The sequence below is a fragment of the Ursus maritimus genome, unplaced genomic scaffold, assembly GCF_017311325.1.
Source record: "Ursus maritimus isolate PB19 unplaced genomic scaffold, ASM1731132v1 scaffold_27, whole genome shotgun sequence".
Taxonomy (NCBI): Eukaryota; Metazoa; Chordata; class Mammalia; order Carnivora; family Ursidae; genus Ursus; species Ursus maritimus.
Genome location: NW_024425230.1, coordinates 7,613,502 through 7,631,669, shown reverse-complemented (window position 1 = coordinate 7,631,669; position 18,168 = coordinate 7,613,502). Strand labels below are relative to the sequence as shown.

At 41.9% G+C, this 18,168-nt stretch overlaps 2 protein-coding genes across 4 annotated transcripts in view; both read right to left on the bottom strand.

Annotated features, from left to right (window-relative positions):
• Positions 1-579: 579 nt before the first annotated feature.
• TM2D3 (TM2 domain containing 3) lies at positions 580-12,345 on the bottom strand. 2 transcript variants are annotated; one of them, XM_040642684.1, is made up of 6 exons: positions 12,215-12,345; positions 11,684-11,776; positions 9,961-10,118; positions 5,182-5,356; positions 3,051-3,126; positions 580-898 (listed from the first exon to the last, which is right to left on the bottom strand). In XM_040642684.1, exons 1-6 carry the CDS (start codon positions 12,303-12,305, stop codon positions 733-735), a joined length of 759 nt encoding a protein of 252 aa, XP_040498618.1. In that variant the 5' UTR covers positions 12,306-12,345; the 3' UTR covers positions 580-732. The 2 variants fall into 2 exon arrangements, with proteins under 2 accessions (XP_040498618.1, XP_040498619.1); XM_040642685.1 differs by lacking the exon at positions 11,684-11,776.
• Positions 12,346-14,103: 1,758 nt separating this feature from the next.
• The window catches only part of TARS3 (threonyl-tRNA synthetase 3), a 71,914-nt gene continuing 67,849 nt past the window's right edge, over positions 14,104-18,168 (bottom strand). For both annotated transcript variants that reach the window (XM_040642682.1, XM_040642683.1), the window contains 3 exons: positions 17,314-17,386; positions 16,458-16,572; positions 14,104-14,904 (listed from right to left, as the gene is read on the bottom strand). In XM_040642682.1, the coding sequence (XP_040498616.1) occupies positions 14,756-14,904; positions 16,458-16,572; positions 17,314-17,386 (337 nt within the window). In that variant the 3' untranslated portion in view covers positions 14,104-14,755. The remainder of the gene's footprint in view (positions 14,905-16,457; positions 16,573-17,313; positions 17,387-18,168) is intronic.

Here is an 18,168-nt window from a genome sequence, read left to right as displayed (position 1 = left end):
CAATGAGCCAGCCAATTATGAATCTGTCTGCTGAAATGGAGTAAGGCTCCCAAAAATAAACATTTTATCTCAATAAGAGTCGTTAGGATTACTTGATTCCATCTTAATACAGAAAACAGATCTACATACTTCTTAAAGGAAGCTGTAATTTTACTAATTTTTCAGTACTCTTGCAAATATGTTACTAACAAAGTTCCAACACAAGTTCTGCAATTTACTTCAAGCAGTCATGTATAAACACCAGCCTACCGAAAGAGCACACTGCAAAACTTACAGAGGGAAGTTCAGCTAGAGGACTTTATTTATGAAGAATAAAAACACGCTCCACTTTCTGCAATAGTAACTGAAAATCTTTTCAAGGCTGGAGAGCCAAGTGACATACTGCCTTCGTCTAAAACTAAAGTCACAGGAATTAAGCAGATTTTCAATCACTGCAGCTTTTGTCCTAGTTTAAGTAAGTTCAAATTTTTGACACATGATTTAAGCCAAAAGGCCGAGAAGCGATGAGTTAAGTTTCAATTTTTTTCACAGGAAAAAAATAGATTTCAGGCAAAAGAAACAAATTCCAGATAAACATGGTTTGGTGTTTGTTTTTTATTTTACCTTCATCAAGGCAGGCAAAGTACAGATGCTGTACATTAAAAACATACGAATACATTACTCACAGCACATCAGTTCCTACGGGCAAAGAGACTTCTAAGCACTGCTCCTCTCTGAAGCACATAACCACAGCTAAATGTACAAAGAGCCATCTGCTGGTCCCACGTAGCCAACGCCGATCAGCAAGACGTCTATCAGCGTCCATATTCCCAGGCCGCCGAAGCTGAAAAGCTTGCCAAGGCCTTCTCGCCACTGGCCCAGGTAGAAACGGTCAGCTCCAAACCCACCGAGGGTGATGCTGCAAGAGCAGACGGGTTAGGGGATGGGAGTCCATCAGCCACCCCCCGCCCCCAGCCATAGCCAGCCGTGGCTCAATACTGGCACGAAGTCACGTGTGTGAAAGGGCCACAAATGATCACAACCCTTCGTAAGGACACACGTGACTACTTCCCAAATTCACGACACCAAATAATCATGGGCAAGAAGACTGTTTAAACAATGTCAAAGGTAAACATACAATTTTTAGCTGTGCTGAAATCGAACATTCCTCTTTTAAAGAAAAGTAATCTGTCTCATTGCTTCCTAGTCTTGAAAATGGCACATGCAGGGAAACAAAGTGGGGAGCCAGTCCAACAGAAAGGACATGAATATGGAGTCAGGATGTGGGGTCACGAGGCAGCCCATCACCACCTGGCTGCCCCAGATCGAGTCATCTGAATTCTGTCACTCATCTCCAAAACGGACTGTTAAGAACAAATGACTCTTAAGGTTCCTTCAAATTCTAAGATCTAACAATATTCAGACAACTTCTCACTGTTCTTCTTTTAAGCTTCTTATTATGGAACATTTCAAAACATATAAAAGTAAGAGGTGAAGAGAAGAGTACGCCTGACCCAGCTGCCCCACTGATCAGCATGTGGCCAGCCCTGCCGCGTCGGTGCGCCTCCCTCCCCCACGCCGGAGTACTTGGAAGCAAACCCTGGACATTATCCCATTCAGTGAATATTCTGAAAGTAACTGTGCTGAGCTCTGAAAGGAAAATGATTCTTACTTTTTAAAAGTCAAGTTGTTAAATGTACCGCGGTAACTTAAGATGTCAACAATCAAGGGGCAAATGGGTGACAGGTGTACAGGAACAATCTCTGTAACTTTCCTATAAGTCTCAAGTTATTCCAAAATAAAAAGATTATTGAAAAGAAAAAAAAAGGGGCCCCTGGGTGGCTCAGTCGTTAAGCATCTGCCTTTGGCTCAGGGCGTGATCCCAGGGTCCTGGGATTGAGCCCCACATCAGGCTCCTCCACTGGGAGCCTGCTTCTTCCTCTCCCACTCCCCTTGCTTGTGTTCCCTCTCTCACTGGCTGTCCCTCTCTCTCTGTCAAATAAATAAATAAAATCTTTAAAGAAAAAAAAAAAAGAAAAAGAAATCCATTGTTCATTTTCATTTGAACAACTGCTGACAAAGACGATGGCCAGTTATCAAATCTCATTTTTGTTCTATCAAATTTTCTACTTTGCACTATTCTTCTACTCTCCAGTTGTATCTTCCTGCCAGGCAGGCTCGGTCTCTCCCCAGCCCAAACCCTGAAGCAGTCATGCTCAACAAGGGCAACCTGGCGGTCTCAGAAGACATTTCTGATTATCACACCATGGAGTGCTACGGGCATCTAGTAAGCACAGTCCAGAGATGCGCTAACCACCCTACTCTGCACACCCTACTGGCCCCACAGCAAAGAACGATTTAGCCCGAATATCAACAGCGACAAAGGTGAGAAACCCCTCACGTGCCACGCTGCAGGCCACAGGGTCTCAGCTCTAGCACCAAACCTTTAAATGTAGATGCCCCAACTTTTTAATTAGCGAATAACCAGCATCACACCTGCCCTTCCCTTTGGGGTAAGAATTGGTAGTTTTTTCCCCCAAACAGTTAAAAAGTTTAACAAATTCAAGCACATTTTTATGTTAAAATTCTAAGTCCATAATTATCTCTGGATGGTGGAATTAGAGGGGATTTTTAATGTTTTATTTTATCTCAATTTTTCCAGTTTTTAATATGGAGTATATGTTTTTATAATAATGGAGGAAGTTACTAAAAATTAAAACTACAAATCATAAACCTACTTATTTAAATAGTATATAACATTTTACTGGCTCACATACACTGAGGATGGGAAACCCTGACTGGTGCTAAAGATCTGTAATCATGACTCTGTAAGGCATTTCTAGAATGTGCAGACACCTTGGGAGAAAAGCAAACATCCTGCCATTAATGCCCATGAAGGTACCAGTCTGATCATCTAAAGAACTCCCTGCAGCCACGTTTCCTAGGGCCTCCCGGACACATGAGAAAGAATCTCAGCAAAGGAGGAACTCGGCTGAGCTCAGTGTATGGAAGATTCCACAGATCCCAAGGAAAGCCGAATGGCCTCCTTAGCTCACTAGTGCCATGCTTACCTCAGAGCCAGAGCAGTGGACCACTTATAGCCTCCAGTCCAGTTGCAGTACAGCATCTTTGGAAAAGTGCGGTTACCTTAAAAAAAAAAAACGGAAGACACTCTACATAGAAACGGGGGCATAAAAATATTCTTACGCAGAGTCTAGTGGCCTTGTCATTTCCAATCTAAATGTCAGCTCCATGATAATTAAAGTTTGCTACAGTGAATGGTAAAAAGAAAGTCCATACCATCTATAAGCGTACATTTAATGTTTAAATCGGTTAAGTAAGGGTTACAGCTTTAAGTAGGTGAAGCTATCAAGACTGAGGTGACGTTTAGGGCAAATAGGACAGTGTGGTCTTATTTATCAAACAGATAACTCAAGCAACAGGGAAAGGAGAGTGAGCCAAGCCCAGGCACACAGAAGCACTTCCTGTGGGACACGGGGCACACACAGACTGGCCTGGAAGAGTCCAGAGACAACTGGCTATCCATGTGGGAAAAAAAGTAAACCTGAATCTACTTCACACCATATACTGAAACCAATTCCAGGTGGGTTACAGACCTATATGTGAAAGGCCCAACTTTCAACTTTTAAAAGAAAATATAGGAAATAAAAGGGCTATGAGTTGTATTAAAAAAAAAAAAAAAAGTCAAGCTCTATCCAAAAGATACCCCCAAAAAGTGGGCAGAGGGGTAATTAAATTTGAGAAAGGATTTTAGGGACACTAAAAGGTTATTATCCAAAATATAAAAGAATTCCCGGAAACCTTTAAGAAAAAGACAACATTTATGAATAATAAGTATCGGAGAACATGTGCACCAAGAACAGTTATATATCAATGGTGGGAATGTAAATTGTTAAAAGCACTCTGGAAACTAATACATGCTAGAGAGTTCTCTGGTAGACACAGCCTGCACACGTGCAACCAGGAGATATGTACAAAAACTCTAACAGCAGCACGACCTGTGAGAGCAAAAAAACTGCAAATAAGCCAAATATGTAGACCGGAGAAACTATGACACAATCTTACAATGGACTGTTATACAGAAGTGAAAAAAATAAGTAAATAAGACACATGGATCATCTTAGGGCCATAATGTTGAGAGGAAAAGAGAACGGACAAGACCATAAACAGACTATTATTTTATGTAAGTCTAAAACAGGCACTACTGAATAATATATCACACTGGATCTTATTATTTACACGTGCTAGAACTATACAAAATGTAAGGAAAAGCAAGTGGGACGATAGGAAAATTCATCTAAGAGTGGTTGCCTCTCGAGAGAAACTAGGGCGAGCAGGTGCAGGAAAAGCACTCAGGTAGCTGTGATGGCATGAGACCGCTTTAGCTGGTAATTGGGGTAAAACGTTATTACTATACATTATGCTTTATACCTTACACATTTTTTCTTGTTTTATCAAATATTACATTTTAAAAGATAAGAGAATTGCAGATTTCCTGGATTTATTTAGCTCACTGAGTTTATTTTTTTATCTTTCAGTGGACACACAATGTTACATTAGTGTCAGGTGTACGACATAGGAAGTAATTCAACAACTATGTTATGCTATGCTGGCCACAAGTGCAGCTACCACCTGTCACCACTGAGTTTATTAATGAGTCTTGGTGTTAATTAAAAAGTGCTAACAAATGTTTCTGATTAAACAATTTAAATTTGGGGCGCCTGGGTGGCTCAGTCAGTTAAGCGCCTGACTTGGTTTCGGCTCAGGTCGTGATCCCACAGTGGTGGGAATGAACCCCGCATCGGGCTCCGTGCTCAGTGCAGAGTCTGCTTCAGGTTCTTTCTCCTTCCCCCGTTGCCCCTCCCCACTCGCTCTCCCTCTCTCTCAAATAAATAAAAATCTTTTAAAAAATAAATAAATAGGGACGCCTGGGTGGCTCAGTCGGTTAAACGTCTGCCTTCAGCTCAGGTCACGGTCCCGGGATTGAGCCCGACAGCGGGGAGCCTGCTTCTCCCTCTGCCCCTCACCCTGCTCCTGCTCTCTCTCTCTCTCAAATAAATAAATAAAATCTTTTAAAAACAAATAAATAATTTAAATGTAATTCTCAAATTGTGAATTAAAGTTCCATATGTAAGCTAAAGAAAGTACTTCCCTCACGAATTTCCTTGAACCCCCACTCACCCAAGCAATGAACGTGGTCCCGCACGGTGCAGTTGGCAGTGTAACGCTGTCGGGGACAGGACACCGTCATGCAGCTGGTGGAGTTGGAACACTCGTAATCGCTTTCAGGAAGCTGCCAGCAAAACCTGCAAGTCATGTTCATGATGAAGTTCTTTTGGGATCTGAAGTCTTGATCCTGTACGCCAAAGGACAGAGAATGAATCAATCATAACAGCTCATTATATGCCAATAAAAATACAAGGTACAAAGCTCCTAAAAGACATGTGACTACCACTAGCAGAAAGTGGGAGAAAAATAGGTACCAAACCAGTTATGTATGCAAAACAAACATATACAGTATGATCTTAGCCTCATAAAAATATATACCCACAAATATATGCCTAAGGAAAAAAATCTACATAAATTTACATCAAAATAACAAAGGTTATTCCAGGATGGTAAGAGTATTTTACCACTTTCACTTGGCTAAATTTTTCATAAACTGAGCATGGGTACTTTTGTAATACAAAAAGAAAAAAAAGGGAAAATGTATTTTATCAAGCCACAGAGTCACTGAGAGCTGGAAGGACAGATGAGTACATCTGCTCAAGGTCATTGAGCTGCAAGTTATGTGCAGGACCCACGGCCCCGAGCCCCAGTCTGATGCTCTTAGAAGTACCACACACGGACTGGCTGCTGAGTCTCAAATCCTCCCGGATCTCTCCCCCGTGGCCCAGGACCTCCAGGCTGTTACTGCGGCTCACGCCTCCACTCGGTATAATCAACCAACTGGTCACCCCAGAAAAATCATTCTCAACTTTGAAAGAACCACATGTAGAGACCCAGCAAGTGTTCATTGTTGGCACTAAGCTTTTAAGATTGTAGTTTTTTTCATTTCAATTTAAAAAATCATTATTTTGTTTTCTCTTTAAGAGTAGCACATGTTGTGTGTTGCACCTTTGGAAATTACAGGAAAAAACCTGTAACCTCTCCAGAGAGAACTACTTTTAATCTTTCATTTTTAACTCCTGTAATACAGATTTATGTAAGTGCAATTATACTGAAAGCATTTTGTATCTTTTTTTCCCCACAACATTATAATGTAATACATAGTTTTCAAAATCATTTTTAAATGGTCAATCATCTCTGGAAGTATTAATTTACTAATTTTTTTGATCAACACAAAACTGTGGTTTATGAGTAACATCCAAAACTGGGTAAGGCACCATTTGATTTAGGCAATGTCGTTTGAAACATCTGCGTATCTCTAGTGATGCACTCATAATGCACGCTTCCTATCAACTGTTTTTTAAAACGATATAATCCGTGAATGTGGTATAGATTCCCAGATGTGAAAGGAGCAAGGCGGAGGCTGGTCCTGTCTAGGCGTCAGCAGCCACTGCCCTCCCCAGCAGCAAGCCCTGCTTAGCCTCTGGCCTTCCAGGGAATCTATTCTATGCATGAGTGCATTTATATCAGCTATATTTCTTTTTTTTTTTTTTTTTTTTAACTTCCCCACTGATACTCACTTTTCACTGAATTCTGTAGCTGTCAGTAAATATCTCGAGAGCTGCCTAGTTCTTTTTAATAGCTGCTATTTATTTCATTTCATAGTGAATCATAAACAGTTCTCTCTTGGACACTGAGCTTGTTTTAAATCTTCTGTCCGGGTGAACAAAGCAGCTAAGAATATCCTTAGGCATATTTATTTGCATCCATGTACAGTATCTGTAAGATAAATTCCTAGACGCCGAATTGCTGGGTCAAGATATATACATCTGTAAGATTCACAATGTGACAACTGCCTACAAGAGGCGGACCAATCTGCCCACCCACTAATAAGATAGAGGAGTGTCCCTTATGTCCTCAGGAACTCAGAGTATTACCAAGCTTTTTTATTTCTTTGCCAACCTGATAGGTTTAAAAACACATCCATTTATATTTCTTTAATTATGAGAAAAATTAAACATTTCTTCATATGTTGAAAGCCCATCTGTATTTCCTTTCCTAGGAACCACCTACTTATGTCCTCCTACCATTTTTCTATAGCACTCTCATCTTCTTTGCATTGGCTTTTAGGAAATCTTTACATATTATAGATATTAGTGCATTGTCACAGGTGTGAGAAATACTTTTTCCTAGTTTGCCATCGATCTTTTGCCTTCATGCTCTTTTAGGTCATTTTTAGCAGTCGAATGTATCGATTTTTTCTTTTTATGACTTCTAAGTTTTATTTCACACTTAGAAAAATACGTTATACTTTTGAGATTACAGCATAACAATCAAGCTTTCTCTGCTACCTTGTGGCTTCATTTTATTAAATTTCTGATCTCTGAATTTATTTTGGACAAGACAGGGATTCCACTTTTTTCCCCAGAGCAACCCGGGCATCCCAGCACTACCTGAATCCATCTTCTCTCCGGAGGAGTGTAGACCCCCTCAAAAGCTTATATGTATAGTAAAAAGATGTTAGCTTTCCCTCTGTGAAAGAACTGTATAAGTAAGAACCCAGAACCCATGGGAAGGAATTACACCTGCTTCAGGTACAAGAGCAGTCTGATCCCTTCTCCAAGTAATACAATACAACATTTCAGACACGCACATTTCCAGCAGACATCAACTGGCCTGGCAGTTACCATAGTAACTGGGGCAGAGCGACCAGACATGACAGGGGAGGCAGGGTTTTTACATTTATTTCTATAAAAGAATCCAGGTGAGATTCCCTTAGCCTGGGAGTCCTTAATCAGCATGCCTGGAGAAGGACTAGAAGAGTTCATTTTTTGCCAGTAAGTTCAAAGTAAGAGGGGGCAGGGAGGCACCTCAGTGTATGAACGTACAGATGAGAGAAATTACGCAGCTGCAATGCTTGCACGTGACGGTCACAGATGATTCCTTCCTCAAATGGTAACTTAATTACCAAGAAGGGATCCTGAAGATTTTCATAAAACAAATAAAGAAAACACACTAGACTTGCCCTGGCTCGCCACGCAACAGCGGTCCCAGGACCCACAGTTCATCTATTCTACTGCTTTCCACTTTCAAGAACAGCCCACCGGGCTCTCTTGGGGCAGACTTTCAAGTCCTACACCTGAGAACGGGGCACCTGTAATCTGACAGGACTCAGGGTTACTGGCCAGAAGAGGAGGCAAGTGATGCGAAACCTCCTGGAGGAGGAGGAGAGAAAAATTCGCGCCCAGGACACATCTCAGCCAGGGAGTGAGGATGGCACCAGGCACCATGACCGAGGAGTTCAGAAACTTCCCTTAAGCTTTGTAACCTCTACCTTTGTTATTTTTCCTCTTATGCTATTTCCTACTAAATGAGACAGTTTATTTTGGAAACATCTAAAGAAGGAAGAAACTGAGACTCCTGTCTTACTCAGGAGTAAGACTCCTGTCTTACTCAGAGTAACCAGTGCTGGGAGTGAACGTCAAAGCCACTGAGGCAAACAACAAAGGAAACTAACTCTGGAAAAGCTTCCCTGGACCGTCAGAGTTTTCCCATTTTTCACAAAGTACCTACTATCTGTCAGACCCATGAGATAACATTTTTAATATTTTTCATTGGAGTATAGCTGACACACGATGCTACGTTAGTATCAGGTGGGGAGAACATTTTTTTAAAGCCTTCAAATTAATAAGTTTCACATTAGGTAATGAGGGAGAATACTGTATTTCAGATTCAGCAACAAAGACTAATAATTCAAGGGCAGTCATGAACACTATCTGGCACTTACGCTTGAATTTCCGGTGTGCTGATACAAGATATAAAATGGCAATACTTAAGTTTATGAAAACTAAATTCAGACACTGACAGCACAAAATCTTATTTTCCCTCAAAGGGAAGCCTTTCTTGCTGCCTCTCTGATACTAGACTTCACCAGGAAAATTACAGGAAGAGTGTAGGGGTATAAGAAACTTTCCAATCTAGACCTCCACAGACCAAGTTCCAAAGAACTGAGGGGGAAGGTACCCTGTTCAAGTGACAGAAATGCTAGGACTGCCACGTCAGAAGAGATCTGCAAGACAGGACATGGTATGGAACCTGTTTCTTCTTCCTCGATCATTTCGCAAAAGTAGGGTTCCACAGAAACACTTTAGGAAAAGCTGTTCTGGGCCCATCTGGTCATTGCCCTCATTCGACAAGAGACGGATTAATAAGTCACACAGCTAGTTATGGCAGGGCCAAGAGTAAAACACTTCATTATTCGTTTCTACTCTTCCTCTCACCTAGAGAGTAGCCCCAAAAAAGGGAGTGTGCACTGATGTACCTGGTCCAGTTGTTTAAAAATGCAGGTACCTGAGTCTCTCTGACCTATTCACATCCAGCAGGTCTGGGGCTGGCTCCAGGAGTGATTCTAATGGCAGCCGGAGTCAGGTAACTGGGAAGCAGATACCCCAAAAAGCACTCTATGGAACACCGACTACGAAAGCCTTCCCAGGCCCCTTCCCATCTGTCAAAATATCAGGAGATAGGATATAGGTGTGATGATTGTAACGGGGTCATTTCTAATAGGCAACAGTGAGCTTGAGACTTCTCTATTTCTGACTTTTGGTAACAGAGTCTGATAATTGCTCCAATTTAATTTGTCAAGAAATTGCCATCTGAACCCTGGCAACCAAACCTCATTTGGCAATGAAAGTTGCAGTCTTCTGATTATGTTGTCTTTGTTCCCTAAAATATTACTTGTGGAATGCAGAGCGCTTTCTTTCAGGATGTCCCCCCAGTCAAGTCTAAACTGTACTTAGAACTTGAGGTTAACAGTGAGTTCCTTTAAAATTAGTAATTTGCAGTACTTACAACACAGGTAACAGAAGGTTTGACCGTGCAGTCAAAGGTGGCAGGCTTCCCATAGACACAGGAGAAATTTGTCTTGCATTCTACACAGTCTGCAGGAAGTCTGCTACACAAACCATTACTTGGACACTTCATCACATAAGGTGGGATATCAGTACTTTCTGTGAAAAGTAACAGAGAAGCTTATTCTCATAAAATATTGATCAGCATCACAGGAGAAAACAGTTTCCTGAAGGTAAGGGACATGATCGCTAGCGATGAAATACTGTGCTGGAATGGAAAATGACAGGGTTGGAGTCAGAGACACCTGCAATTAAAGCAAGGTTCTGCCACCAAGCTGTGTGACCTGGTGCAAGAGTTCAACAGCTAAGTAAAAAGAATTTAATTACTGACCCCCAAATGAGCAGGAAAATCAAAGGTACTTATGTACAATGTATACACAAACCTGGGTGTACATTTGGGCCTCAAAAAAATCTACTCCGTAACAAGACGAAAAATTAAGGCTTAGAGAGGGTACGGTTTGTTCATGATCACAGAGGGAGTAACAAAACTGGAACCACGACCCAAATCTCTGTTTCTCATCCAATATTCTTTTCATCTGAATTACTGATTTAGTAATTATGACACCGACCCTCCAACTGAATCACTCAGTACAACAGGGTAACAACTTTAGAAAATGTTCTGTCATTATTCCACACTGGTATAGTGTAATTTGCTAGTACCACTTACAGTTTTATACTACCACAGTTCAACATAGTTCTCCATATTAATAACTTGTTTGGTGGGTTATAGTTTTTTTCCCAGCCAACCTTGCCAGGAGTACAATATATTTTTATCAATCAAGAGAGGATAATTTGCAAGTATTCTTGGGGGAGTAAGAGATGCTTTCAAAAACATCCAAAAGAATAAAAAATTCTTGTGCTTTCTCTGCAATTTGTGCTTTAAATTCAAGTATGCTCCTGTCTTGTAGTAGTCTTACCATCCAAATAACAATCAGTAAAATTCCTCTGCCAGTTTCAAGTCATTGAAATAACAGAACTTTAAGGGGATGATCTATAGAGACAAAGATTCTGTTTAGCAAAACACACTAAGTAAGACTCATTTAAAACTGATCCTTCTTAAAATCACTGGATTACGTGGTCAATTCTACAAAATACCATTTCTCTTTTCTTTTATTCTGATCACTCTTGTGGCTGGAAGTTAGACACTTAGAAATCACAAAGCACAAATAACTTCAGAAGGCCAGGCTAATTTCACCACCTTAAAGATGAGGAAAAGTGGTGCCGAAGGGGTGAATAATTTGCTCAAGCTCCCAGTAGCTCAACTAGACCTAGAGTCCAAGTCATTGTCTGTGATCCTTCCATTTCACACAGCCTTGGGAGGAGCCTCTAATGTCCAACATCAGGAATGGGGCTTCAGAAGGAAAACAAATTTTCTGAAGGGAAAGAAGCACTGGTTGAAGGTGATCTTGATGAACAAGGTGGAAAAATAATAAAGAGATAGAAATGAGGAACGTGGAACTGGAAAAAGAGATGAGGCTGTAATGTCAAAAGGTACTGCAATATCAAGACAGTCTACAGAAAAACATCTGTGTATCTGTCTTTAGTTTACATAACCTAAAATACATTAAAAATTTCCAAAAATGGAGTTATTTTATCTAAAAAAAGAAGAAAGAAACCACTAGATATAAATATACACATTTACTAGAATAGAAAATGTCTAGTACCTGCTGCCCTGGGAACTACTGTGAAAGTACGTGTTGGGCCCGGATCCTTTATTGACTGAGCCAGCGGCTGCGACTGCTCTAAATTTAAGGATCCTACAATTAGAGAAACATGTTATCCCGGGATATGAAAACCTTGGTTTGTGTGGTTAAGACGCAAGGTCCACACCAGGCCAATAAATGCTCATGAAAACCTCACAGTTTGACTGCCCAGAAAACTAAACAAAGAAACGCCAATGGGGTCGACCCCAATTTGGATCGACAGGCAACTAGGGAACAAAGCGTGGTATCGGGTTCCAGGTCCGCTTCCCCGGCCGACACCCGAGCCCTCGGTCCCCCGCTCCCGGGCTCATTAGTCCCTAGCTCGGAGGCTCCGGGGCGGCCAAGACTTCCCAGACCCGGCTGCAGCGACCTGCCGCCCCGTGCCCGGCACTCAGCCTCCGCCCGCAGGCCTAGCGCGGACGGTTCCCGCAGCTCCCGGGGGCCTCGCTACCGCTCAGCCCGACCCCACGTGGATCCCGGCCTTTAACTCACCCCCGCCCGACAAGATGTAGAACTGGGAGAGGAAAAGCAGCACCCGGCACAGGCGGCGCAGGGTCCGCAGCTGGAGCCCCGCAGCCGCCATCTCGCCGGCGCGCGCACTTCCGGGCCGCGAGGCGGGACTAGGCAGAGGGGCGGGGCGTCGGCGCGCGCCGTAGGGGCGTGTGCAGGCGCGTCCCCGGGGAGCCAAGGGCGCAGGCGCGCGGCGGGCTCCGCGTGGGTTCTGCGGGGTGTTGCCGGCCGCCCTTCCAGCAGCCGGGCAGCGACGCTGTGAGGGATTCGGGTTCCCCAGAATTCCCCACCGACGAGGCGCCCACTTCTCCTTCCATGGCTAGCGACTGGGAAAGGTCACCCGGGACCGAAATTCACACAAGTGGCTGCAGTCAGGGGCGGGTAGATTGGGGAAGTTGGCCGATATCTGTATGTGGCTGGATATGTATGTTTAGAGGTTAAAAACTGCTCGGTACTCTGCGAAGGTGTTGATGACGTATTTGATTTCATACCGGAAAGGTACTTATTTCCATATGAAGAAACTGTGGCACAAACCCAGTAGGGGAAGTGACACCCCCCCCCCAAGGTAGCCCCAAAGGACACTACCCTTTCCTGCGTTGCTGACCTTATCAGTGCCCAGCTAGCATCTCTCTGTGGTCAGCTGTGGGTTTCACGACTAGCCAACTCTTTAAAGACATGCATTACTTCCAGAAAGTTCCTCTGAGACCGAGAGAGGGCAGTAAATATACCTGGCAAGTATTAGGTCCAGAAATACTGGGGCGAGAACCCTGGGATGTGAGAGGAGAGTCCAAAGCATAGGCCCTTCCCTGGAGAAGGCCAGCCGTTGAGGGGAGCTGCACCCTGGGCCTCTGGCTCCCTGTGTGCTCAGATGGTCGACTGCGTCTATTTTTGTCACAGCATACTTTATCCTGTGATGTTGACATGCCTTCCTCCTTCCCATCCACCTGCTACAAGATTCGTTTGGGTGTCTTCTGACTCCCCACTCCTTCGCTAGCAGTTTTGATGAATGAAAAGAATATACTGAATGGTGTCTGGCACACAATAAGACCTCAATAAGTTACTACCTTAAAATTATATCACGTAATTTGCTCCTCTTAGTACTATACAGGTCTGATATATAATACAGTTTTGTTTACTAACTGTTCAGGATGCTAAATAATAAAAACGTTGAGAAGAGAGCATGTCTTAAATTTATTTTGAATTCCACAGCATCTAGGCAAATAAAATACCCAATAAATACTTCTTGATTGGTAGCTAAATTCTCTATTGGCATAAAGGTATTTCAATTCGGTTCTGAGCAGTAAGGCATTCCTCTAAGTTAAAATTTAAAATCCATTTGAATTGTGAAACTGAATAAAGGAAACTTCATTTAAAATGGAGCCAGGAGGCCAGAAGGGGGAGCTCTCATGCTCTACCACTCCTTATGGACTGCAAGAGAGGCACCTTGTCCCCAACAGGAAGAGCCTATACTTTATTATCCCAGCAAAAGGAAGAAAGATTTTCTCTTTGCCCGGGAACAGTCCAGCCCATGAGAAACTGTCACAACCCAGCCAATGAAAAGCTACTACACTTCAACTCCCAGTTTACTCCAGTGGACTTTGTTTATAACTGCCCTTCCTAACTCCCCCCTTCCCCCTTTGTTCTCCGGACTTGTCTATGGTTTTTGATAGCCTACATGTCTCAAATTAAAATTATCTGCTATTCCCGAATGAATCCATTCTTGCTGGTAAAATAATGGACAGTTTTATTTTTAAGGTTAACAGAGTCTGTAAGTCAGTAGAATGTCATCTCACGAAAAAAAGTAATTTAACTCTAGGGGAGCAGCTTACTGTGGTATAAGCCCACAGCCAAAATACTGGAAACACTGTATGTTGCGTTTTATTTAGGAATTTATTTTTTCTACAGATGAACAATTGTCATTTAGAAGCATTAAAACAGCAACTCTTAACCTACACTGCAAACAACAGTAAATTCCACAACACTGAATTTGAGGTTCTGAGTTCTCTGTCAATAGTGCAGTATTTAGTACCAGCTGCTTCTTTTGTGGCTGCTGGTTAATTAAAACAAATTAAATGATGATTCCAATTTTGGAGATAAAGTTTCAGTGTGAACTTTAGTAAAACAACCATAAAAATACCTGAGATGTATTGTCCTAGAAAATAAGATTTTCCCTTATATTTAAAAAAGCTTTGCAGGTTTTAATTTGAAGCCTATCTTTTGGAAACCACAATCTCAGCAATAACCTCTCCAAATTTCATATCCTAGTATTTCCCTCTTTCAATAAATAACATTTCCCTCTTAAGTCTTTTGAGGCATTTGGGAAATTAAAAATTTCCCAAGCCTGTCCTCATATTGTCTTCAGACACATTAATAAACTAATCTTTTTATATCAGCTACTCATTCATTTGTCTCCTCACTGTGCCCATCAGTGAGTCAAAAGTTCTTAGAAGTACTAGCGATAAAGGAAAATGCATTTTTAGGGGTCAAAACAAGGTTACATAGAAGCAAGTACAGGGAAGAACTTCAAAAGTCTTCCTCAGCATTTAGTGTACGTGATTTCTTGAGATTCTTCAACTTATCAATGGCAGAAGTTACAGAAATCTCTCCATGAATTTTGTTGTCTCTTGTTCGAACATTTACAGCATTATTTGTCTTTTCCTTTTCTCCAACCACTGTGGGAAAAAAGAGTAATAAACATATTTTAAATAAATGATTTGTTAAATATTAAGTCAACAGTCATGTGACACATGTCTTACTGAGTTCATCTTCAGTATTCATCACTAATTATCAATCTAATGACCATGAAGTCATCCTCTGATAGTAAGTTTCTTGAGAGAAGGAATGACTTCTAATCCCCTCTCCTTATTGTCCACTTGCACGAACACATATTGTGGTCTTGGGGTACAAATTGGAGCAGGGAGATCTTACAGAGCCCCTGACTCCATATGGCATATGGGTAGGCAGCAGACCCAGGCCCAACCAGACAACCAAAATTTTCTGAAATGTAGGTAGAAAGTTACTCTCTAGTGCCCCTTACTGTGGGATGATGTACCAATCTGCAGGCTTGTTTCTTGCCATGTGAAAGGAAGAAATTGGTCACCGGGTAAGGGGATTAAAGTAGGTATTCAAGAGAAGCATAAAGACCCAGAGCAAAGTAGGAGCCAGAAAGGAGGAGAAACAGTCCTGATAAGGGTTGAGCAGCTTGCTCTTGTTCCTCTTCTAGTGGTTTGGCTATTTACTTTTCTACCTACCATGTCATGAGAAACTCCATTACCCTTTCAATAAATTCCATCTTTGTCTAAGTCAATGTGAGAGTTCTGTCACCAGAAGGAGCCTGATTGAAATATCACAATATCTACTACACCATGAAATACTTTCGATGACAAATTGCCAATAGGACAACACTATGCATATTTATTTTACCTTCTACAGAATCGTTCAGCTTACTGGGGATAACAATATCGTGCCTGGAGGTATCCAGTATCAGCTTCTCTTGATTTCTGAATCATTTTAAAGTCCAAATTTTAGATGCTATATCCAAGTACTCATATGTCTTAAGGACACATTTTCACTGAAATTCTTTTCTTTTGATCACCTTAAATTTGGCATCTTTCCCATTCATTAGTTTAATCCCAAAGATCGGTAATAAATCAGAAAAGTGGGGTGCCTGGGTGGCAGAGTCGTTAAGCGTCTGCCTTCGGCTCAGGGCGTGATTCCGGCATTATGGGATCGAGCCCCACATCAGGCTCCTCCGCTAGGAGCCTGCTTCTTCCTCTCCCACTCCCCCTGCTTGTGTTCCCTCTCTCACTGGCTGTCTCTATCTCTGTCAAATAAAGAAAATCTTTAAAATAAATAAATAAATCAGAAAAGCAAGGGAGAACATTTGAGGCCTGTCACATGACTGAAACATAAAAAGCATAATTCTACTGATGAAATCATTTTCACATTTTGTCATTGCTGGTTTGAGATATTGACTACTGCTAGTGACACTACCCCACAGGATTCATGTGAGAGACCAGCAAATAACAAAGAGTATTTAATAGCAACTAATCAGGAACACCATGAACTGTTCTTTGTGTACCAGTAATAGACGAATTGTCATAATCACATAGTTATACCATACTCCTGCAGCATATGCTATATTCAGATAGTTATACCATTTTGCTTTTTGGAATTAAAGTGAAAAAAAACACCAAGCATTGGAGAAAATATAAACTTAAGTTACCCAAAATAAAATTATACTGAGCCAGCTGCGCATTTCGTATTTTCTTATTTAGTGTACAGCTATGATCTAAGTCAACGTCGGCCATGAACCCTTCTTCGAAAAATGCACTGGATACCTACAAGAAAATAAAACACTTTGATTATGACGATATTTATGGTAGCCAGCCTCTGAGATGACCCACAGGGTAGTCACACCCTGTGTCGTCTCCATCACATTGTACCAGGTGGCTCTAACATGACCACAGAGAAGGGCAGAAGTAATGGCGCGTCACTTCTGAGATGAAGCTAAAAGACTACAGCTTCCACATCTTTAACATCACCTCCTCTGGGAAAACCAGCTGCCAGGTTGGAACCTCTGAAAAAGCCCACAGGGTGCGGAACTGAGGCCTCCAACGACGTGAGTGAGCCCCCAAGCAGGCAGCCCTGACCAGCCAGCTGTGCAACCACAGCCTCTTGAGGGGCCCCGAGCCAGCAGCGCCCAGCCTCTCTGCTCCTGGATTCTGACTCGCAGAAACTGTGACATAATAAATGTTTGCTGTCTCAGGCTGCTGAGTTTTGGAGTTATCTGTTATACAGCTATAGACAAGCATTCCTCCTTAATAGAGCCATGTGGAAAAGAATAACTTAAGTATGAGATGTTCTAAAATCCTAATTTCTCAAAAACATTAAGAAATAAAGTAGTTCTGATCCAGCTACACAGACGTGACTCAGATGTTACTCTCACTGACTGAAAATGTGGGTTGCTAAAGTAACGTATTAGTTATGCCATATTTTAAGGCATAAATAACATTTCAAGTCAATAACCTTCACAGACGACATGCCAAGATTATGATGTAATTTATTATCAATGATTTTACCTGAAGTGCGTATTTTTCACAAGTTGGCCCCACAGGGATGACCATTACCTGACGAGGAGACAGCCAGAAAGGCCTGAAAAATATATAAAATATGTATTTTCAAAATCTAATGATGATCATGTATCATGTGATTTTAAAAATAACCAAAGATCTTTTTAAAGTAAGACTTCCCAAGAGAGTAGATTCTGCAGAGTGGTGTGGAAGTAAACCAAACCATATTGAGAGCTAAAAAGCAACAGAGTAGACAAAAGGGGAAGCTGGGAATTATGGGAGGAAGGGGAGGGAAGAACACGTCAGCCGCTGGGTGGAAGGGCTATACATTACTTATCATACCACTGGACAACTGCACTCCTGGGCATTTACCCCAGAGAAATGAAAACATGTTCACAAAGAAACCTTCCCAGTGATGTTCATAGCAGCTTTATTTATAGTAGCCCCAAACTGGAAACACTCCAAATGTTCCTCAATGGATGAATGATCATACTGGTGCATCCACACCATGGGACACTATCAGCAATAAAAGGGGACTGACCACTGAGACTTAAGTTGGATGGATCTCAAGGGAATTCCACCAGGTGATTAAGGCTAATCCCACACAGTTGCACACTGTGTGATTCCATTTATGTAACATTCTTGAAATGACAAAATTATGGGGATGGAGAACAGATGAGTGGCTATCAGAGGATGATGATGGGGGTGGGGTAGGAGGTATGTGACAATAAAATGGTAGCACAAGGAGTCCTCGTAAGGCTCACTGAGCGCACAGCATCATCTCCTATCTCCCACTCCCTCTTCTGATTCCACTAGTTCTTTTTAGTTTTTCTAGGACATTCCCTGCCACCACTCTAGGGTGAG